Source organism: Petaurus breviceps, unplaced genomic scaffold (assembly GCF_028583685.1).
Source record: "Petaurus breviceps papuanus isolate PSGF00001 unplaced genomic scaffold, PetGlider_PUasm1.0 689, whole genome shotgun sequence".
In the NCBI taxonomy this organism is placed as follows: Eukaryota; Metazoa; Chordata; class Mammalia; order Diprotodontia; family Petauridae; genus Petaurus; species Petaurus breviceps.
In genome coordinates this window covers 11006709-11030644 of record NW_027186458.1, presented here as the reverse complement: position 1 = coordinate 11030644, position 23936 = coordinate 11006709, and the positions used below count along the sequence as shown (strand labels likewise).

General features: G+C 40.3%; 1 protein-coding gene across 1 annotated transcript in view; it reads right to left on the bottom strand.

Annotated features, from left to right (window-relative positions):
- Positions 1 to 7181: 7181 nt before the first annotated feature.
- Positions 7182 to 23936, bottom strand: part of MSR1 (macrophage scavenger receptor 1) — a 50691-nt gene continuing 33936 nt past the window's right edge. Inside the window, exons 9-10 of the mRNA XM_069104843.1 lie at positions 18749 to 18943; positions 7182 to 7315 (exon numbers count right to left, since the gene is read on the bottom strand). Coding sequence (XP_068960944.1) covers positions 7182 to 7315; positions 18749 to 18943 — 329 coding nt within the window. The remainder of the gene's footprint in view (positions 7316 to 18748; positions 18944 to 23936) is intronic.

Genomic DNA, 23936 nt, shown 5'->3' with positions numbered 1-23936 from the left:
ATTATTTTCTAGAAACTTCAGAACAATTTGTAACTACGTGAAATGAATTAGCATGCTTGAATTCCCACAGCCTTACAGGCATTGAGACAACATCAGAGTAGTTCTACTTTGCATCTCTTTGATTATTAGTGAATTTGACCAAATTTCCATATGGTTATTGGGTTTACATCATACCTTTTGTTCATGTACTTGGACTACTTTATATTTGGAAATGATTTTTAACCATGTGGATTTTTCCTTTTTCTTATACTTTTATGATCTCGAACTTTTACAAGCAAAGTTTAAAGCAAAGTTTTTCCCTCAATTCATTGTAGTTTATGACACATGATACATGTTTGAACATATATTTTATTCCAGTTTCCCAGCATTTCTTTTTGGTTTTGCTTTTTTTTTAACTTCTTTTTCATTTTATTCAGAATTATTTCCACATTCCTTTTAATTCCTCATTCTTATTCTTACCTCTAGAACCAATGAGGGTTTCGACCAGAGGACTTCTGTAATAGATAGACCAAGCTCAGGTTTCTGCACTGTTAGTTTTAGGTTCAGTGTAGATGCCCACTGGTCATTCAACAGGAACCAGAAGCAGGTTTACTCAGCCATAGTATAGAAAAATTAGACAGCTCCCTGGATCAATTGAGTTTCATGGACAGCCTCACTGTCTTCTAAACAAAATAAAACAAAAGCTAGCTTAACCTACAGGGTAGAAGAAAAGGAAACCCTGGTGCCCAGAAAGATAGTGATGCTAATCTTTGTGACCAGGAGACCTCACCATTAAAAAGAGGCAATTTATCAGGCAAAAGCCATTCTAATATACTTTGGTCACTTAGAATAATAATGATAATAATAATAGCACTTACATACCACTTTAAGAGTTGTAAATCTGTGTGTGTTTGTATGTATGTATGTTATATTATTATTTTTATATTTATATATAAATATGCTTATATAAATATATTTATATTTATATATACTATATAATTTATATATAATACATTTTATATAAATATATAATTACATATTACATATGTATGTTATATATTCTTAATATCTGGTCCACAGACCCCCAAATACTTTTAGCTAAATTTCAGAAGATTCACATTTATATCCTTTGATAGAAATTTTTTCCCTCAATGAAAAAGACTATAGCTCCATAATTACACCAGAATGCAGGTAAAGAGAAGTGTGGACAGGAAGTTAGAGTAGCATGGTGATGAGGCACAGAGGTAGTGAATACATGTGACTCAGGTGAGACAATTCAGGATGCTCAGGTTAACTCAGTCTTCACTCTCTAAGCATCCTTTTCTTCTCTTGGGAAGGTCTTTCTTGGAGTTTCTTTTTTGCTTCTTAATGTAATATAAGATAAAGTAATAACTCAATCCTTTATTTTTTTCTTTATCTCACATAATTTTATTAACTTTTTATTCCTCCATATGATTTTTAAAAATTATTTTGTCCAATCATAAAAAATGTTCTTTTTTACTTTGTAATTTAGATATCAGCATAATTTTGTTTTACTCTATTGGCACAGTCCAGCCACGAACAATGACTACTACTCCAATTTTTAAGTCTTCCTTTACTTCCATAACACAATTTTTATGTATTTATGTAATTCATATATAATTCAAATCCTTGATATTTAGTGTATTTTACTGTTATATCAAATGAAAATTTTCTTGTTATCTCTTCTGCTAAAAGGCATGCACTGAGAAAATCAGATAGTTAGGACTTGAATTCAGGTCATCTGACTCCAAATCCAGTACTTTGATTTTGGGGAAAATTTTCCAAAATGCTGTTGATTTTGTAGATTTACTTTGTGTCATGTTACCTTGATAAAATATTGTTTGTCTTTATTACTCTTTGATTGATTATCTAGGAGTCCTTAATTAAATCATCCAATCATCTTCAAATGCAGGTAATTTCATCTTCTCTTTGACTGTGCTCATTCTCCTAAGTTATTTTTCCTGCCTTTTTACTATAGTTGGTACTTAGAGTGCTAAATAAAATAACAGCAGAGACAGTGAGTATGGTTTTATTACCCTTGATTTCATTGGGGAAACTTCCAATGTTTCTATATTGCACATAAAGTTGACTAGCTTTTCAAGAAATCTTTGATTATATCCATTACATGCTGACATGGAACATATGTAGAAGAGCAATCCCTTCTTTTACTTTTCTATCCTAATAGAGAAAATGGTGGAAGAGGAACTGAACTGTCCCAGACCAAGCTTTTGGGATGCTTTGGGTGTGTGTGTGGGCAGGGGACCTTTTCTTTGGTCGCTGCTTCTTTCCTGTCCCTTCCTCTTCAGTCCAGAGGCTGGAGGTTCCTGCTTTCTGATAATCCACACAGAGCTAGCTTAAATCATGAGCTTATTTCTAGACTGGGGCAAAATAGATCTTGTTTAACATGGATCACTTTCTCTGCTATTGTAGAGAAGCCCTTTAGGACAAAAAAAAATAATAGAAATGGAGAGGGATTCCTAATGATTGGCCAGAGATTTAGATATGTTTAAAGTGTTTAAAGTACTGCTTTCTGGATAGTCAGCACTCTGGTGAGTCTCTGGCAAGTATTTAAATCTGTCTTCTCTGACTTCTCTCCCACCTCCAGCTAGGTCCCCACCCCTCCCCTCAATGTGGAGTGACTCAAAAAGCTCCCATTTCCATGGGAATATCCTTTCTCCTTATGCAACCTTACCTCACTCAAAGATGGTGATAGCCTCGGTCTGCCCTAAAGCTGGGATGATTGTAACTCTCATGATTTATCTTGATGATTCAATCCCTAATACCCATGAAGGCTGATCCAAGCCTACTGCCACATGATCATATTAAAGGAATGTTTTGTTTTTTCATTACTAAATTTTTAAAAAGCATTTTAATATAAAAAAACACTGTATTTGGTTAAAGACTTTCCCCCTCAATCTAGAATACAATCAAGAGGGTTTGTGTGTGTGTGTGTTATTTATCTAAGTTATATTAAATATTTCCTAATGTTGAAAAGACTTTTGTGGACAGATAGACTTAGATGCCAGAAGATACTATATAAATTTTTCTTTTTCTTTTTTAAATAATAAATTTATTTTTTTTGTTTTTAACATTCTTTTAAATTTTAAGGTCAAAATCCTCTCCCTCCCCTTTCACTCCTTTCTTCTTATTGAGAAGTCAGATAAATGGATATTATATACATGTCAAATCATGTAGGACATATTTCCATGTTAAGCATATCACAAAAAAGCAATAAAAAATAAAAGAAGGAAGTTATACTTAAGTTTAAGTTAAGAATTCATTCACTCTCTCTCAGAATTTTTCATCATGAGGCTTTTGGGATTGTCTTGGGTGATTGTATCAATCAGAGTAGCCAAGTCCTTCACAGTTGATTATTATGACAACAACAACATAATTACAACATTATAACGCAGTTGATCATTATTACAACATTGCTACCTGTACACAATGATATCTTGATCCTTTTCACTTTACTTTGAATCAGCTCATATAAATCTTCCCATGTTTTTCTGAAACCACTTTCTTTGGCATTTCTTATGGCACAATTGTACTCTATCACAATCTTATGCCATGACTTGTTCAGTCATCTCCCAATTGATAATCATTCCCTCAATTTCCAGTTCTTTATAACCATAAAAAGAACTGCTATAAATATTTTTTGAATATACATCATTTTCCTTTTTCTTTCATCTCTTTGGTTTACAGACCCAGTAGTGGTATGCACAATTTTATAGCCTTTTGGGAATAGTTACAAATTGTTCTTTAGAAGTATTGGACTAGTTCATAACTCCACCAACGATTTATTAATGTACCTATTTTTCCTCAACTCCTCTGGCATTTGTTATTTTTGATAGTTGTGATGTGGTACCACAGAGTTGATTTAATTTGCATTTCTCTAATCAATAGTAATTTAGATAATTTTTATTTGACTATAGATAGCTTTGATTCCTTCTTCTGGAAGCTGCTTATTCAAATTCTTTGAATATCATATCAATATATAATATTATATATATGTATATATATATGTATGTATATGATAATATATCAATTATGGAATGGCTCTTATTTTTATAAATTTAACTCAGTTCCCTACATATTTGAGAAATGGGACCTTTATAGGAGAAACTTGTAAAAAAATTTATATTACCATTTAGCAAAGTGTAGTTTCCTGATTGCTTTGTCTGAGATCATAATTCATGCCCTTGCCTTTTTTCACTTCAGTTAAAACATAATAGATTCTATTCCAGCCGTTTAACTCTCTGTGTCCTTTTGTTCTAAGTATGTCTCTTGTAAGTAACATATTGCTGGATTCTTGTTTCTAATGCTTTCTGCTATCCCCTTCTGTTTCTGGGGTGAGTTCATCCCATTCACATTCACAGTTATGATTCTGTGTATTTCCCTCCATTGTATTTTCTTCTGTTTATCCTCTCTCTCTTTATTCTGTCTTTCTTCAAAAGCTTGTTTTGCCTCTGACCATTGCCTATTTTAATCTGCCCCCTCCTTTCTTATCCCCTTTATATATCTCAAACCCTTCCCCTCCTATTTCCCTATCAAATCAAATTTCTATACCCATCTGAGTGGGTACATATATTCTTCTCTCTTTAAAACCAATTCCAATGAGAGTGAGGTTCAAATATTGGCAACCCATCCCCATCTTCCCTTCCATCATAAAAAAACATTTCCTTGCCTGCCTCTTTTACACAAGAGAAATTTCTCCATTCTCCCTTCGCCCAGAGTATACCTCTTTTTCACCCCTTGATTTATTTGAGATCATTCCAACATGATTGACTCACACCCTAAGATATTGGGGCAGTTTTTCTTGATAATTACTTGATCATGGATTTCATGTAATCCAAAATTCTTAAATTATCTCTCATCAACCTATTTTCCAGGTAAGTTGTGTTTTTTAATGAAATATTTCACCTCTTCTACCATTTTTCATTTTTATTTCATTGTCTTTTAATGTTTCATGGAAACATCAACTTTCACTTGCCTCTTTCTAATTTTTAAGTAAGTAATTTTTTGAGTGAGCTTTTATATCTCCTTTTCCATTTAACTTATTCTGTTTTTTTAAGGAGCTCTTTTATTCAGTAAGTTTTTGTGCCTCTTTTACCATTAGATCAATTGCCTGTGTTTGTTTTTAAGGCATTATTTATTCTTTTTTGTACCTCTTTTACCAAGTCATTAATTCTCTTTTCATAATTTGCTTTTTTTTTAAGAAGGCAATTGGGGTTAAGTAACTAGCCCAAGGTCATGCGGCTAGTTTTTGTGTGTGTGTGTGTGTGTGTGTGTGTGTGTGTGTTAAATGTCTGAGGGAGGATTTGAACTCAGGTCCTCCTGACTTCAGGGCCAGAGCTCTATTCACTGAGCCACCTAGCCAGCCCCATAATTTTCTTGCATCACTCATTTCTTTCCCCCATTTTCCCCACTTCACTCTTCTCTCTTTAAATTTTCCAGGAATTCTTGCGAAAAGTTGATCCAATTAGCATTTTTCTTTGACACCTTGGTTGTAGTTGTTTTAAGTTTGTTGCCATCTTGTGAGTTTGTGTCTTGGTCTTCCCTGACTCCATAAGTAAGGTTTTATAGTCAAATTCTTTTTCCCCTGTTTGTTCATTTTCCCAGATTATTTCTTGACTTTGAACTATATGTTACAATTCCAAACTTTAGGCTTTTCCATGCTCTTGTTTTCAGAACTACTTCTAAGAGTCTACAAGTTTTTGGTGTTTCCAAAGTTGTATGATGTGGGGAGAGGTATGGTCACCTTTATCTTGATCTGTGCTCCTGTCTTTATTCAATAAGGGCCCCAGGTCTTGTGTAGCCACAAGCACTAACATTTCTTTGGGCCTTTAACTGTGACTAGGTCCCCTGTTCTTCTGCAGCTGCAGGTACTAGTGTTTCTCTCTGTATTGGAACTGTGACCAGGGCTCTTACTCCCTTGTGACTGACCACAAGTGATCCTTGCTGCCCTGGATCTATGACTCAGAACTGCTTATGTGCAATAGAGTTGCCTGTCAGTGCCAGCCATACCCTGTGTCAGCAAAGGATTACCTGTAATCTCATTTTGACCAGTTATCCAATCCCCTTACCATCTCTGGGCTGAGAGCTCCTAAGCGGTCATTGGGGCTGTCACCTTGTGCATATCCTTTGGCCAGGTGTCCACACTGGTGGCATAGACCTCTCCTATTCATCTCCTAAGTTGCCTTGTCTGGAAAATGTCTCCTGCTGACCTGTTGATTCTGCCACTCCAAAATTTGACGTGAGGATCTATTTTAAAGGTGTTTGGAAGGGAATGTTGCTGCCTGTACTCCACCATTTTGGCCCTGCCCCTTTACTTTCTAGGATGAATGACTGGAAAGATCCAATAGAATGGTCATGACCAAAGCTCAACTCAATCTTTTGACCAGTGAGGTCAGCAAGACTGGGATAGTGGGTTTGAAGAAAGGCCATTAGAGTGTGATGCAGTGAAAGGACATGGGCATGTAGTCCAAGGTCTTGGACACCAGACCTGGATGTCACTCTTAGTGGGGGTTTTCATGGGTGAATCAGTTACTCTCCTTGTGCCTCATTTTCCTAAGGTGTAAGATGGAAACAATTCTCCCCAAAACTGCTGTGAACAAGGCTTTCACGATGCTCCAAAGTATGAGAGAAATGAGAAAAACTCTTTATGAGCTAGGTCTGGTGATAATTTCCATGGGTTGTACCAGATTAGTCAGTCATAACATTTCTCAAGTACCTATTATTCTCCAAACACTACGCTAAGTGCTGAGGATACAACGAAAGGCAGACCCCAACCCCTCCCTCCCCTCTGGAGCTCATATTTGACTTAAACAATTACTGGATGACTGCTGTCTCCAGGATCCAAAATCCCGGGATTTTGGCACTAGGGATAGAAAGGCAAAACCCAAGTAGACCCTTCATTCACTATTCAACCAGAAGAGTCAAATTGGCACGCCCTTCAAAACTCAGGTGATAATCTTGAAGTAATTGGATCATCGATGTTAAATGGAACCAGTGGCAAATGACAAAATCATATGCCAGGACTCTCTAGGGAAAACCACTTCTGTCAATCTCTTGTATCTCTGTGGAATGTGACATTGGTGAGAGAGTTTCACACCCAATTGGAGAAAAGGAGCACCTTTGAAGGAGGTCCTTGGGCTCACTTTGAGAGGAAGAGGATGGCGTCACACCTTGCAGGTGACCCCAGCATCCTCATGGTGGTTGCAATTGGTCACACCCCAACCTTTGAACGGGCACTGCTCTAGAGACAGTTCTTTTCCAAAACAGAGAACTTCACTCATCCATATGATACCAGTACCTGCAAAGGTCCAAAAAAAACTGAATCAATCAATAAATCAATAAAAAAACTGAAAAAGCTAAGTCAGCAGATCTCCCTGAAAGAAGCAAAAGTAGCCAAATGTGTTTATGCCAGGTGCCACCAACTTACTGTGTGTGTCGGTGTGTGTAGTCGCACCTGTGTGTGACACAGGGAGAGTGACAGAAACAAACCAAGAGACAGAGAAATCCTATGATTTTTCCCATCTCCATTTTTTTTCTTTTCACATGGTCTTGATCATTTGAGGACACATTTACCTTCTGAAGTCAGGAAGGGGGACCTGTGAAATACAACTTAATGGGGTTCAAAAAAGATCAATATTGCTAATGAATGTTGATTCCAAAATTTAAATAAAAGCCTGACAACATATAAATGAGTGTTGCCTGTTGTCAAAGGTCTTTTCTGTATAAATTGATTTAGTTGTGCAATTTAGGATGTTGTTTTCTATTATGGTTAAGTATGGTAATTGTTCCCTTAATACTAAAATACCTTTGCATTTTTGGTAGGTACTCAATTATGGTGAATAATTAGGTGTGTTAATGTAGTTTGTGGGGAAGATGGTCAGGATTTTATTTTAAATTTTGGAATCAATATTCATTATCAACATCAAGTTATCTTTCTTTGCCTTGTCTTTCACTGGTTAAGAAGGAAGAAAGGAAGCAAGTAATTTATTAAATGCTTATTATGTGTCAGGCATTGTGCTAAGTGCTGGGGGAGACAAATACAGACAAAAAAGAAAAAGAAACAGTCCTTGCCTTCAAGAAGGTTACAATGTAACAAGAAAGACAATATACAAAAGGGAGCTCAAAGGCAGCATGGAGTGCAGATAAATGCATGTGGCATGGGGCCATGGTTTTAAAGTCCAGAAGCTTGGAACAGGGTCAGAAGAAGAATGAAAGCATGCCAGCCTGGACCCGCCTCACAGTGTGGAGGCTCCAGGAGTAATTTACTAAAGGTAGCCAGGGCCTAGCCAAGGTTGAGAAGGTAATGGGATGCTCTTTGTGGGGGGGACCCCAGATGCTGAGATATTAGAATTGCAATTGTGTCTTCACATCTCAACTTTCCCCATCACAGTTTCTTTACGTTGGGAGTTGGCATAAGAAATTAAATGGGAATTTGGAGAGACTTTTGTAGAAGCTGCTGACAATAGACACAGATCGGCAGATGACACAGAAAAAAATTAGAAAGTGAGAAATGTTTGAAATATAGATATAGCATTGTGTAATATAGACATATTTTACCTTTCAACACCATCACAATTCAGACTTCTTCTCTGGTATGAAGGGAGAGCCAAACAATTTTCCATATTATTGGGAAGCTGGGTCCCAGTCCCTTGTGATGTGGAAGGGATGTTTGTATAATTATCTCACAAAACAAATTGGGCAGAATATTTTTCTAATTTTGAGCATAATTTGTATACTATAGCCAATAATTATTTTCTAAAATTTTGATATAATTAACATGTAAACTCTTCTGAACCAGAATGTTTCCTGTTCCCTTTATAATTCATTTACAGCTAATAGGATTCATTTTTTATGAAATTTTACAGTTCTAAAATTTCACATTTCATATTCTGTTAACTTGGGCATTTTATATTTTATGCATATTCCCCTATTTCTTTTAAAATCTTTTTTTGGTGAATATTAGGTTGAGAAAATTATTTTTATTTCATCTCTTTTGCTATTTTCTTTGCCCATTAAAATGTGTGGGGGGGTAATTTGATTTTTTTTCCCTTTTAATTAGATTATCTAATGGCTGTATCTTTTTTTTTAGTCTTTTAAAAGAATAAGCTTTTAATTTTTGTTAGTTCTATAGTCTTCATTTTTAATTTATCTATTCTCTAATTTTCAACATTATTTTCTGATTGTTTTAAGCTTTCTAATTTATCGATTTCAGAATTATAAAATTTCACATATAATGTTTAATCCTTTTATTCTTTTCTTTTTAAAATTCAATTTTTATTTATTTTATTCTGAACCTGAGATAAAACAAATATTTCCATGAAATTGTAGAAAAGGGAAAAAAGATGACTGTACATAAAACTGCAAATCTATTAGGCATACCTTGCTATTCGTTTTAAATATATAATAATGTTATCATGTAACTTTCTTTTTTTTCCTTTTCCCCTCTTTTTTTCTCTCCCCTTTCCCACCCTAAATATGGACACTATTAGATATAAATAGGTATACATATACATATATACACATATATATGCTTATATATGTAAAATTACTCTATACATCTATTTATCACTTCTTTCTCTGGATGTAGATACCATCTTTATTCATATATACTTTATAGTTAATTTGGGTGTTTATAATAGTCAAAAGTAACTTATTCACTTAAAGTTCTTCTTTTTTGTTGTTTTGTTTTGTTTTGGTGAGGCAATAGGGGTTTAGAGCCTTTCCCTGGGTCACACATCTAGGAAGTGTCAAGTGTCTGAGGCTGGATTTGAACTTGTGTCCTGTTGACTCCAGGGCCAGTGCTCTCTCCACTATTCCACCTAGCTGCCCCCTCAAAGTCATTCTCAAAACAATATTGTTGTTACTGTATACAACCTTCTCTTGCATGTTCTAATTCTCCTCTCCTCTCACCTGGATGATTGCATTAATTTTATAATAGCTCTCCCTTGCCTCAAGCCTTGCCCTGCCTACACTTCCTTCCACTTAGATCCATTCTCCACACAGCTGCCAAAATGCTTTGTGTAAAATGTAGGCTTAACCACATCACTCTTTTGCTCAATAAAATTCAATGACTGCCCATTACTTCTAGGATCCAATACAAGGTTCACTGGTTGACATTTCAGGTTATTCCCACCCCAGTTCCTTACTACTATTCTAGTCTTTTCACACTTTAAACTTTTTCATGCAATCTATGGCAGGAAGGAAATATTAAGCTATCACTATTTAATATCTACTATGTGCCAGGAACATTACAAATATTATCTCATTTGATCCTTACAACAACCCTTGCAAGCAGGGACTGTTATCCTCTTCATTGTACAGATAAGGAAATTGAGTCAGGCAGAGGTTAAGTGACTTGCCTAGGGTCACAGAGTGAGCAAATGTCTAAGGCCAAATTTGAACTTAAGTCTTCCTGTCTTCAAGCCCAGCTTTCTATCCACTGAGCTGTTCCTAAAATCTGGTGTTACCAGCATATTTGCTCTGCTCTCACCTAACAATCTATTTCCTCTCTCCCATGTACTTTGCTGGTGCCAGGGATACAAAGACAGAAATGAAATAATCCTTGCTCACAATAACTGTTGCAGTGTCCTGGAGACTACAAGGTGTATATACATAGATATAACCCAGGGATGAGGGGGTGTTTCACCTGGGGAGTTCAGGTATGGCTAACAGGAGATTCACTTAGTCTGAGACTGGAAGGAAGCTAAGGATTCTAAGTCAGAAGTGGGGGTATGGAGCGAGTCAGGCAAACACCTGGCAGCAGGAGCTGGATTGCCAAATTTGGCAAAGAATAAGTAGGGCACATGGCATGGAAGGAGTAACAGGGGAAGTCCAACCAAGCTCACCTGGACCCATGGCATGAAAGGCTTAATGCTGCACAGAAAAGCTTATATTGGAACCTTAAGGCAGCAGGGAATCATTATGGCCTCTTAAACAGAGTTACATGAGCCCTGAGTAACCTCTCTGGCAGCTATATGGAAGATCCTTTAAAGAAGGGACAGCTTGGAATCAAGATGACCAACTGAGAAGCTATTCTAATATTTAGGTAGAAAGGTGACCATGGCATAAATGAGAGTGGCCATGTGTGAATCAAGAGAAGGAGCCAAACCTAAGAGATGGTATGGAGGTACAATGAAGGATGCTTAGCAATATGGAGGTCAAGGAAAATTCCAAATGGAAATGCACAGAATGAGGTACAAAAGCTCAGGTGAAGATCAAACTGATCTACCAGTCCATCTACCTGATGCACTGTCCCCATCTTGGCCATCTTCTTGTGTGAGAGTGTGCCAAACTCTGGCAAGCTTCCTCCTGACATAACCTACAATTTCTTGGGTATGTATGAGCTCAGAGGTGGCGTGGACTCCATCCAAGAGCCTTGTGGTGTCGTCTTTGTCATTGTTCCTGTATAGTAAGTAAAGTGGGGGTCAGCTTTGGACTCCTTAGAATCTCCATCTCGTCCATAAGAAAGTGTAAATAGAAGGAGCAGGTGGAGAAGTGTGGTCGGCTGCCCAAGCCCCCACATGCCATTTTGTTCTTTCTCCACTGTAACAGGTTTCCTGGCCTGACAAAACCCTCTGAGGTTCTGAAAACCAAGAAGAAGAATTCTGGTTTTGTCTAAAGATGTCTCTGAATCAACCCTTATCTCCTCTCAGATTTGGAGAAATGAGAGGAAGGTCTTGGATTTCCATGATCTTGACTACTGGGGACCCAGACTGAGGTGGTTGGAACCAACGCAGCATCTATTTAGAAACCAAAAGTCATCATGGTATTATGTGCTGGGACCCAGAAATAGCAACATGTGGGTACTGCCCAAATGAATTTGACCCAAGCCTTCTTTCATCCAAAGAAAAAGAAGGTGTGTTAGATAAAAAGGAGGACATGCTTCTAAATATCTGCCACATTGGGTAGAGTCTTAAGGAATCTCGGCATTGGTGATGCTTGTATTAAGTGGGCTAGATTGAATCTGAGTGCTTTAATGGAAACAAGATAGATCTGGTATACAGAAAGACTGTGGGGAGGGACCTAGGAGTGGCCTAGCAGTCAGGGTGACTGGAGGAGGGATCCAGGGATGATCCTGATGGGAATGGCTGGGGTGTCTAGAGGTTGAATGCCTGGACAAAGAGAATGGGGTCTAGATAGGATCACGGGTGGGAATTGGAGGGGTTAATTCAGAGGTAACAGAGGATGAAGGACTGCAGACTAGGAAATTCAAGGAGAGTCCATGATGGGGATTTCCAGGGCCTGGAAAACAAATAGGAACCCAAATATATTCAGGGTAAGGGGCAAAGGTCTCAGCTTGGGTGCATCCCCAGTCACTGGGGCCTCCCATCTTTTCCTTCAAGTTCCACCTAAAAATCCCACCTTCTATAGACAACTTTTCCCAGATTCCCTTGATTGTAAATGCTTTCCTTTACCCATGAACTCCAATTTACTCTGTGTGCATCTTATCTGGACAAGGTGGCAAGTCATTTCTAGGATTTGGCTGTGAGGTCCTTGAGGTTAGGGACTGTCTTTGGTATTTTTTTTATTTCTAGCACAGAACCTGACACCGAGTACTTGTTGACTGACTGACTGACTGACATTTTAGTCAAAACTTTAACTTTCCCAAGGAAAATGTCTGCCGGAAGTGCAGAGGTATTCCTCCACCTGGAACGACAACCACCCCAACTCCGGATACAATACAAATGGGAGCTAGGTAAACAGGCCTGGCCAACCTCAGAGGTGGCAAGCTGGTTGATTTAATCAGTTGGGGCTTTCAGTGCCTATTTTAGTCAGTCTATTTTTCTTGAATCCATACCTTTGAGCTCATTTAATTATGCACAACAACCCTTGGAAGTCACCCCAAGCTTCTAATGCTATCCTTATTTGCAACTTCCAGGGACCTTCATTTTAACCCCAGGATCTCTCTGTCCTCATTTTAGGCAACAATTTCAAGAGCACAGTGGCAAGAGCCTTCTTCATCCCCTGGTAACTATCCCATTGCTGAGAAGGGTCTTTGTTCATAGCTGGGCAGGCCTTAGACTAGAGGCACCCTTCCATATTTGGACCAGTAATTGAACCTTTTTCCACCGGGCAGGACCTGCTAGAACTTTTCCTCTCTTAATCTAGCCCTTGAGAGCCCAGAGTCACCATCAGGGCCCAATGAGACTCAAGTCTACAAATCTCATTGATGTGGGAATTTCTTCAAATGATGCAGACTGAGCTCAGTTCAGGCAAGAGATCCCCACAGAAAATTCACCCAACATGTTAAGGTCTCCCTCGATTTCGCTTGACATGGGGGGTACCAATGGTGTTATCACTCTGTGATCAAGCCCTCTTGCTTTTCACTCACACATTTCTTTGTTGCCATCGATTATACAACTTTTTCAAATATTCTTTTTGGAAATTTTTTAGCCTCTTCATGCCCACCATGTACCTCTCCATTGTCCTTGGAGTGAAAATCAGCTTTAATTCTTTGGAGCCAGTGGTGTTCTCTGCCTCAAAGTCATGCAATAACACTGGAATAATCTTTGTACTAAGAAGATAAGATGTTTCAAGAAATAATAATGATCATGATAATGAAACTTGCTATCATTTCTGTAAAGGGCAGCTTGGTGTCACAGTGGAGAGATCACAGGACCTAGAGTCAGAAAGACACTTATTCCTGAGTTCAAATGTGAGCCCAGACACTTACCTAGCTTTGTGACCCTGGGAAAGTCATTTAACTCTGTTTACCTCAGTTTCCTAATTTGCAAAATGATCTGGGAAAGGAAATGGCAAACCACTCCAGTAACTTTGCCAAGAAAACCCCAAATGGGGTCATGAAGAGTTGAATACAACTGATATGGCTGAACAACAGCATCTATATGGTGCTTTAATACATGAATGATCTCATTTGAGCCTCCCAACAGCTTGGTAAATAGGTGTTTTCTTTTCCCATTTTACAGGTGAGGAAACAAAGAAAAATAATACCGAAGTGATGATTTCATGAATTTCACCCTTAAATTTCTTCAGGATAACTTTGCTTGGCTGAGTCTCTTTCCAAAGATTCCACGAACAAGTGTGTATACCACAACAAAGGAATCCCTTGGCTGCTACATCCCTTTGTTAGGGTTGTGCTTTGGCAAACAGTCCAGGGTTAGACCAGCCTGAACCATTCCATCCCCTACAAGTTTCTTCTCTGGCCAACCACGTCCACTTAGGACTTGCCTTACCCAAATCCTCACTGTCTCATGTCTCTCTCTTGCTTAACCCCCATATTGAATCAATTGTCAAGTGATGTTATCTTTTTTTTTAAGAGCTTGTTACCTTTTATTCTTTTTTTAATTTATCAGATGCTTTATTAACTTCCAGTTTACATCATTCATTTCTGCAAGATTTTTAGTTAGAAATTTTCTTCCCGTTTTTCCCCTACCCACCACCCCAAAATAGTGATCCCACTGAATATTCCCTCCTCCAATCTGCTCTCTCCCATATTATTCCCCATACTCCCTCTGACTTTCCAGTAGGGCACAGTGGATCTCTGTGCCCCAGTGCCTGTATATCTTATTTCCCAGTTACATATAAAATAATATTAATAATAATAGTATATATATATATATATATATATATATATATATATATATATTTAAAACATTTGATTTTAAAACTTTGAATTCCAGATTCATTCCCTTCCTCCCTTGTCACCCACCCTTACTGGGAAGATAAGCAATTCAATATAGGTTGTACATGTGTAACTATGCAAAACATTTCCATAGTGGATATATTATAAAAGATTGACTATATTTCCCTCCCTGCTATCCCACCTCCCACTGTTCTATTCTCTACTTTGATGCTCCTTTTCAAAAGTGGGTGCTTCCAACTTCTCTCCCCCCCAGCCTGCCCTCCCTTTCATCGTCCCTCATCTCATTCCCTTCCCCCTACTCTCCTGCAGGGTGAGATACCCTGTTTAGTGTGTATGTCATTCCCTCCCTGAGCCAAATTCAATGAGAATAAGGTTGACCCATTCCCTTTTGCCTTCCTGTTCTTCCCCTCCATTGTAACCATTTTCCCTTGCCACCTCTATATGAGGTAGTTTACCCCATTCTGTTTCTCCCCATCTCCTCTCATTATATTCCTCTCTCACCTCTTAATTTTACCTTTTAAGTATCATCCCTACCTATTCAATTGGTCCTGTGCCCTCTATCTATGTATACTTGTACACATATATACACACTCATATATGTATTCATATGCCTATATGCCATACTATATAGACATATGTATATATGTATACATACATACATATACACACACATTTCTATTCCCTTCAACTATTCTCATACTGAGAAAAGTTTCATAAGTTACACTTATCGTTTTCCCATATAGGAAAGTCAATAGTTCAATTTTGATAAGTTCCTTATGATTTCTTTTTCCCTGTTTACCTTCTCAAGCTTCTCTTGCTTCTTGTATCTGAATGTTAAATTTTCTATTCAACTATGGTTTTTTCATCAAGAATGCTTGAAAGTAGGGGCAGCCAGGTGGCGCAGCAAGTAAGAGCAATGGCCCCAGAGTTGTGAGACCTGGGATTGGTTCCGGCCTCAGATACTTGGCCGTCACACAAAAGTAACTGGCCTTGTAACCTTGAGCAAGCTACTTAACCCCAGTTGCTTTAAAAAAAAGAATGCTTGAAAGTCTTCTATTCCACTGAATGAGCATATTTTCCTCTGAAACATGATACTCAGTTTTGCTGGGTAGGTGATTCTTGGTTTTAATCCCAACTCCTTTGACCTCCGGAATATCATATTCCAAGCCCTTCAATCCCTCAATGTAGAAGCTCCAGATCATGTATTATCCTGATTGTGTTTCCAAAATATTCAAATTGTTTTTTCCTGGATGCTTGTAATATTTTCTCCTTGATATGGGAACTCTGGAACCTGGCTGTAATATTCCTAGGAGTTTACTTTTGAGGATCATTTTCAAGAGGTGATTGGTGGATTCTTTCAATGTCTATTTTGCCCTCAGTTTCTAAAACTTCAGGGCAATTTTCCTTGGAAATTTCTTGAAGGATGATTTCTAGGTTCTTTTTTGGATCATGGCTTTCAGGTAGTCCAATGATTTTAAAATTATCTCTCCTGGATCTATTTTCCAGGTCAATGTTTTTTCCAATGAGATATTTCACATTGCTTTTTTATTTTTTTTCATTTGTTTGGATCTGTTTAATAGTCTCTTGATTTCTCATAAAGTCACTAGCTTCCATTTGCTCCAATCTAATTCTGAAGGAATAATTCTCTTCAGTGAGCTTTTGAGATTCTTTTTCCATCTGACAAATTTGGCTTTTTAAGGCATTCTTCTCATTTGGCTTTTTGAGCCTCTTTTGCCATTTCAGTTTGTCTATTTTTTAATGTGTTATTTTCTTCAGTCAGGTTGTTGACTCTCTTTTCATGATTTTCTTGCAATAATTCTCATTTCTTTTCCCAATTTTTCCTCTACTTCTCTTATTTGGTTTTCAAAATCCTTCTTAAGGTCTTCTATGGTCTGTAACCAACTCATATTTTTCTTGGAAGCTTTTGGTGCAGGAGTTCTGACTTCATTGTCTTTTTCCTGTTCCATACTTTGATCCTTTTTGTCCCCAAAATAGGTGTGTAAAGTTGGATTGTTCTGCTTGCTTTGCTGTCTTTGCCTGCTCATGTTGCCACTCAATTACTTGACTTTTGGGCTTTTTGCCACAGTAGGACTCTTCTACCAGACAGGGGAGCTTCATACCAAATGCTGGGGTTTTCTCAGCTGTCAAAGTTATTAGTTGGGTGCCCTCTCTGAAGCCTCCACATGCTCTGGCAAGCTGGTCACACACCCCAGTACATCCACCCTACACAGCAATCCAGATCCAAGCAGGCTAAAGCAAGAGCTATTACCCCTCTGGTCACCCCCTGTCTGCAACTGTGATGTGTCACCCTTGGACCTGGCATCAAGCATATTAAGAACTGACCTCTCAAATGGGACCCCTTAGGACAGGGACAGCTCTACATCCGATTTCAGCAGCAAGTAGCCATAGAAGAAGAGATCTTCACCCCTTACCACAAGATTTTGGGGCCCCATTTGTTCGGGGTGCGGGGAATGATGGGGAGCTTGTGCTCAAGCCCCACCCTAAAATATGGTTTTCTGTGTTTATTGTGTGCTATTCTTGTTATATTGTTGTGAAATTTTGTTGACACCAGTTATTCCTACTGTATTTTGGCCAAGTAAGGGACATGAAAGATCTTGGGGCCGAATGTAAGGGTTATGGGATTTAAAGATCTTCCATGCCCCATTGGACTTGCTGATGTAGCAGGAAGGGGCGGAGCAAGAGAAAGCGGCAGCCAAGCTAGAGTTCCTGCGGTGGCTGGCGGTGGTGGCGACAGCGGCAGCAGCAGCAGCAGAGGCAGCGGCAGCGCGAAGCCCTTTTTGAGTTAGCCAGAATTTCTGCTAAGGACTCCTGCTGAGGACTGCCAGGGGCCGTAGCTGCTGGGAGCGCGCTTCCCGGATGCTGTGTGGTTGCTGTGAGTGGGAAGAGGAGGACCTTTGCCTGAGGTAGCCTGTTCTGTTTTAAAGGCTTGAAAATGTGGGTGCTTTCTACTTTATCTACCTGTGCCAATGTCATAACTACTCTGATGGCTTTCACTTTCTGGTTTTGGGACTCAGTCTTTTGGTATCTTAATAAATTTTCTAGTTTATTCCCCCATATGGCAAGCATGACGTATTTTGTGATGGATAATTATATCAGCATATCTGTAATCTCCATAGGCATTGTGAATATGGCATTGCTGATACACCCTCAGACTGGTTACTTGGTCACCCTACAAATATTTATCACAGAGCTGCAAACAGACACACCCAGACACAGGAACTAATTATGCTTTAGCCCTCAAGAAATGACTCATTAATGACATGGCCATCAACCCTGAATCAGCCATCAGTCCCTGGTATTGAGGATACTGACCATTTAGTTGTTAAGAACAGATTGAAAAATAATACAAAGCTAGAAGAAGAAAAAATAAGCATGAGAAAAAGATGGTATGGAGCTAGGGTGATTACAGCCAGAACTCTCTTAAGCCAGGGACACAGTAGGAGCAGATGGCAATGGAAGTGGCCATAGAAACAAATCTGGGGGTCACATAATCTCTTCTGCCCCTGTTGTGAATGCCGGGACTCGGTGTTTTCTGAATGCTGTTGTGTATTTGTCAGGTGGAGAGCTCACTGCTCAGATATGGAGAGGCAGGTGGGTCAGGCAGGAAACATCCAAGTTTTTATTCAGGGGATTAAGTAGGAGAAGGAGACTCCTCCATCTGCCCTCTCTGTCTTGTCAGTCATTAAGAACTGTTCTCCTTTAAGACAGAGCTGGTTGGAATCAGGGATGTGCAGAAGCCAGAGAGTGGAATGTTCAGTTTTCATTGTGACCATCTACACCTTGGAAATAGGCCAATGCTGCAATTTAGGGCTAGTTTTATTGTTCTGGTGATTGTCTAGACTTAAGAGAATGATGGAGAAGAAGATAACACAGATTCAACTGAAAACCATGTCCTGCTTTCTCCCCCCCCAAAAAAAATTCAGCTGTTACATTCATTCATCTATACCTATGTACCTGTTTATCATCCATCTATCAGTAAGTCCACCTCTGTCTATCCATCTGTCCATCTCTCCGCCTGTATCTTTTTATCTTTCTTGTTATCTTGGTATCTGTCTATCCACCTACCTATCTATGTCAGTTGTAATGGATCTCTTGTAAATGGCTCACCGCTTCCGAAGTAGGCGTCCTTATATACCTTTTCAACCCCGGAGTAGCCCAAACTCTTACAGACAACCAGTCCATTTCGAAACTCCCAACGATCATCACAGACAGTACCCCAGTGGCCATCATGGAAAATCTCTACTCGGCCCTCATTGGGCTGGCTGCCACCCACAAGTCGAACAGTTTTGACTGGAGCTGGAGCTGTGAGAAAGAAAATCTCCATTAGACATCTGCAACTTACTTGATAGCAAAAGCAAATATTTTAACCAAATTCATTGGTTTCTTATTTGGATGTGGACATTGAATTTGCAAATGTCCTCATTCTGGTCAAATTTTGAACTGCAAACTGTGATTGATTAGAGAATATTCAATCACAATTAATTTCCTTCTGTTTGACAATTTAAAACAGTTTAAAGAATCATAAACAAAATAAGACTCCAGCACAAAAGGATGAGAATGAAACTGAATTAAAAAACCCTTTCTCCTCTCCCTCCTCCCTCCTCTCCCCCTGCTCATCCCCCTCCCCGTCCCTTTTCTTTCTTTGTCGTTAAAGCCATAGGGCTGTGCTTGTCCTTCATTCTTGAAGAGGACCATGACATCAGAGAAATGATGACATGACTTGGAGTTGGCTTTGATTTTAGTGAGGGAGGACTGTGCAAGGACACCAGCCTCACTTTCTCCTCTGGAGTCATCTGGGTCAAGTGGCCAGATATTCCTCAGGACAGTTGGAGATGGCCCAGGATGCAATGCAAGCCCTGGCTCATTTAGGCTAAGACCTTTTCAAGTTCTTACTTTAGGTCACATCATAAGACTCATGCTTTCTGCTGGGTAGAGTGTAAAGGGCAGCAATGGAACTCTCAAAGTCGATTTTCAAAGCCCAATTAATGTAGAGTCCTGCAATTTAAAGCTGTTCTATATACCTAGGGTGAGCTAGCTCTTGGCACAGACTTGACCAGTCAAGATCTCCTTAGTAAAGGAAGATCATCCAGTGGGCACTCCTTGACATTAGATGTCCTTCACACCTGGGAAGCAGGAAGACCTCTGAAGACTTTCAGATCTGCCATCCAAGGAAGCCCAGTTTAGGGTGGGGGTGGGGGTCCACTCAGCTTCTTCAAAAGGGGCTTCCCAATGCCTGACTTTGGGACCTAGCTACTCACAGCTCCCAGTGCTAGGAACCAAGGCCAGGTCAGATGACGCTGGGCTGGGCTGGTAGAGCAGAAGGAATTGCTCCCCTCACCTCCATATTCACTGAGAGGGGGAAATCTGCTGGGAGATCCAGGGAGACAGGCTCAGGGTCAGAAAATGGGGAGGAGGGAGAAAAGAGAGCAGCCATGACTGACTCCTCCTTCCAGGAGGGGAAGGTGTTGAGGGTGGGGGTAATGGCTCTTTATTCCTTCTCTTCCTCCCCAGACTGGCCTCTTCTATAGATGGGGCTGATAAGTATGTATTGAGGGGCCCTGGGGGAGTTCTCCAGCCCCAGATAGCTTCCCCAGATGGCCTGAAATGGAATCATGATGGTGAATTTGGTTTAACAAGAGTCTCTCACTCTTCCTCCTACCCACGCTCTTTCCCAGGCTGACTGCACAAGGGCCTTCATTCAGTATGACCTTATCTACAGAGGTTAGAAGTACTGTCCCCAGCCCCATGCCAGAATGGTCTCCTTCCCAGTTCAAGGGCTGATGAAGGCCTTTCCTGCTTCCCTCAGGTGCCAGCCCCTCCCTCAATACTGCATGTACACAGTATGAGTGTTGTCTAATAGCATGTTGAATTCTCCTAGTAAACTCCTGGAAGCCTTTGTGTCCTCAGCACCAAGCACAATCTGTGTCTGCCACACAGGGGGTAGGTGATAAATAATGACTGAATGGTTATAACCCTAAAACCCAAAGGTATTAACTATTCACACCTTAGACTGAATTAGTTCAATCTCTGATCTTTCCTCATGGTTATAGTAAGCTTCTCAGAAGGAACCCATTTTTTTCAATGTTGCTATTTGGAGAAGGAGAAGGGCAGTGGAGTCTTAGAGCCTGGAGACACTGGAGGGAAGGATACAGGACCAAGTTTGGCATAGTTAGCTGTCTGGGAGAGGTGGGGTGGGGGAGGGGAGAGAGAGCATCCAAAGGAAGAAGAGTCCAAAAGGGGGATGGGAGGGCACTGGCAGCCATCTTCCCCATCTGAAACCTTCCTGCCTCCAGAAGGATGGAGCCCAGGCTCCCAAGCCAAGATAACCTTTTTCTTCCCTACCCCATCATCCTTCCTCTACTGTCTAGATATGCGAGCCCCAAGGAAGAGGGAGGAAGTAAAGTATTGAGCCAGAGGACCAACGTTCAAATCCCTTTTCTGTGACCTTATGACCAATGTGACCTTGGATAACTCCCTAGGCCTCATTTTTGACCACTGTATAATTAGGATGTTGAACTGATGAGCTCCAGAATCCAGGCCAGCACCAGGCACAATATGAGGAGAGGACCCATAGCCCAAGAACAGAATCAGTGAGCTCCCAGAAGAGAACTGAGAGGCTCTCCTGGAGCCTTCCTGGAAAGGGAGTCAATGTGTGCCCACACAACATGGGATTGTCTCTCTTGGCTATGCTCTAAGACTATGCAGCAAGATGGAGGGTGAGGGCATTTCCTCATTGGGAGCTTCTTAAACAATTACACATACATACATGCATGTGTGTGTGTGTGTGTGATTAAGAGATCATTAGGCACAGTGTTTGGGATGTCCTAAGCTTTTCTCAGCCTTAATCTGAGGGTGAGCAATGGGCAGAACTTGGAAGGGATTGGAGGGGGTTCAAGTCCCACATCTGTCATTCTTTTTTTTAACCTTAAACAAGCACCTTCTCATCTCTTGGCCTTGCTTTCATCATCTTTAACAATGGGTTTATTAGAAAAGATGACCTCTGCAGTCCTGGCCATCTCTATCCCTCATGAACCCTTGTGGTTTTCTTCTTGCTGACTGAGGGTCACTATATTTGGGACACCCTGAAGTGGAGGACTGAAGGAATTCAGAGACAATCTGTGTTTGTTTTAAATTCCCCTATGCTTCAGAAAGGTGCATGTGTCTGATAGTTTGGGGTTTTAGTTTTCTAAGGCAATGGATTTGTACTTAGCCCTTCCCCATGCTCCTTTTAAATGAACATATTTCAATATGTTTTATTTAATTCAATAAATGCTCTGTAAGTGCCTGGTATGCACTCTCCAGGACCCCTATTCCTTGGCTAAGAAGCTTCTTAGATCTCTGCACCCCATGCTCCTGCCTTCTCCTGGCACTCACAGAGCCCTGTCTCCCCCTAGAAGATGGTACCTCCTCACCTGCCCTTCATTGCCTAGTCCTTCCAGTCCTCTGAGACACTGGTCCTGGAGGCCAGCTTGGCACACTCCTGCTTTCCATCACTACTTCCATATCCCCCTTCTGTAGAGCTTCCCTTCTTGGAGGTCTATTCCATCTAGCTCTCCCTCCCAGTCTAGACGCTGGTGCCAGCTGTATTCGTCCCCAGCTCATTCCTCCTCCTTTGTCAAGGAATTCTGTCTGTGGCTCACAGGCTCCCTCTCACCCTCAAACACCTTTCCTCATTCCATCAGATTTTGATGTCCACGTGGATACCTTCCCCCTCCTTACCCTCCCCAGCTCTTATATATAACTCAGCCACACCAGGGATGGTCGCCCCCTTGACCACATGTTCCACTTCAAGTATCCTGAAATCCTTTATCTTTTTGTATATCCTCCTATCTAACCTCTTCTCTTTCCATTTCTCCCTGGCTCTTATTCCTCCTGTCTCAATTCTTTAAGGCTCCCCCTTACCTCCAGGCCTTTAATCCATCACCCCTGTAACATCACCAATGCGTGACAAGTTTAGAGTCAGCTTTAAGCCTGAATTCAAATCTTGCATCAGACACTCACTAACTGTGTGATTCCAGGCACATCACTGAGCCCTGTTTACCTCACTTTTCTCATCTTTAAATGAGTTGGAGAAGGAAATGGCAAACGAGTACCTTTGCCCAGAAAATTCCACATGGGGTTACAGAGTCAGATATGACTGAAATGACTGACCAACAAACCCCAAACTTGAAACTACACTTAACCAGTTCAAGTTACACAGTTCAAGCCTCAGACCTGTAATGCCCTCACCCCGTGGTTGCCCAGAAGCTGCCGAACACCATCCCTGGATTGTTCCTGCTATCCGCCTTCTCTGCTGCTGGGAACACAGCAGAAGTGGATGGGTCATTGGAAGTTCTCTGACTTCAGCTGGGCCTCCACTGCCATAGATAATCCTTTTCCTCTGTCTAGTTGACTCTCCATATCATAGTGGCCATGTTGAGCTTTTCTTCTTTCTTCAATGTCCTCACACCATCCCTCCTTCTTCTATCTCAGCAAAGAACTCTGCCCATCTTCTCCTCAGCTCTTATGTTTTAATGGAAACCTTTTTCTTGTATGTGGAGTGGGACAGCTGGACACAGTTTAGACAATTCCAACTTTTTTGGCAGCATCTAAAGCATCATAGTCTGGAGCAAGTTGGACAGAGGCCTTCTTCTCTCCATCAGATCGGATCGGTGTCATGCAGCTTCTGTACCAGCTGCTTGATCTGATACTTGTTGGCCTTCACACCCACAATGAACACAAGGGTGGTCTTGTCCTCACTAGTCCTTCATAGCAGACTCAGTGGTCAAGGGAAATTAGTGATGGCAGAGTGTGCATGCTTATTTCTTGGAGGGGCACTTTTCCAAGGATATTTGAGCTGCCTTTGAAGTCTTGGTGTCTTGGGTCACCAGAAGGTGGGGGATGTTCAGATCTCCTTTTTGTGGCTATGAACACCCTTCAGAACTGCCTACTTGACTTCAGTCTTTGAGGGAGGGGCAATGGTTTCCTTCTTCACCTTCAACGAATTCAGGTCCCCTTGACTTGGGGGGGAAGCCCCAGTTATTCATTGTATGATACATTGGCAGCACCTCTCATTCTCTTCTCTTTCACTCTTAGTATCTGATGTTTATTAGATGTTTGTTGATTGACTGATGCAGAGGTTATCCAGTATCCAATCTCCCCCTCTGATTCTTTCTCAAACTTCTTTCCTGGGTCATAGTCCATATTCTGCCCCTCAGATGTGGAGATACTTCAGAGTTGAGGAAAATCAACCTCCTTTCTCCTCTCTCTCTCTCTCTCTCTCTCTCTCTCTCTCTCTCTCTCTCTCTCTCTCTCT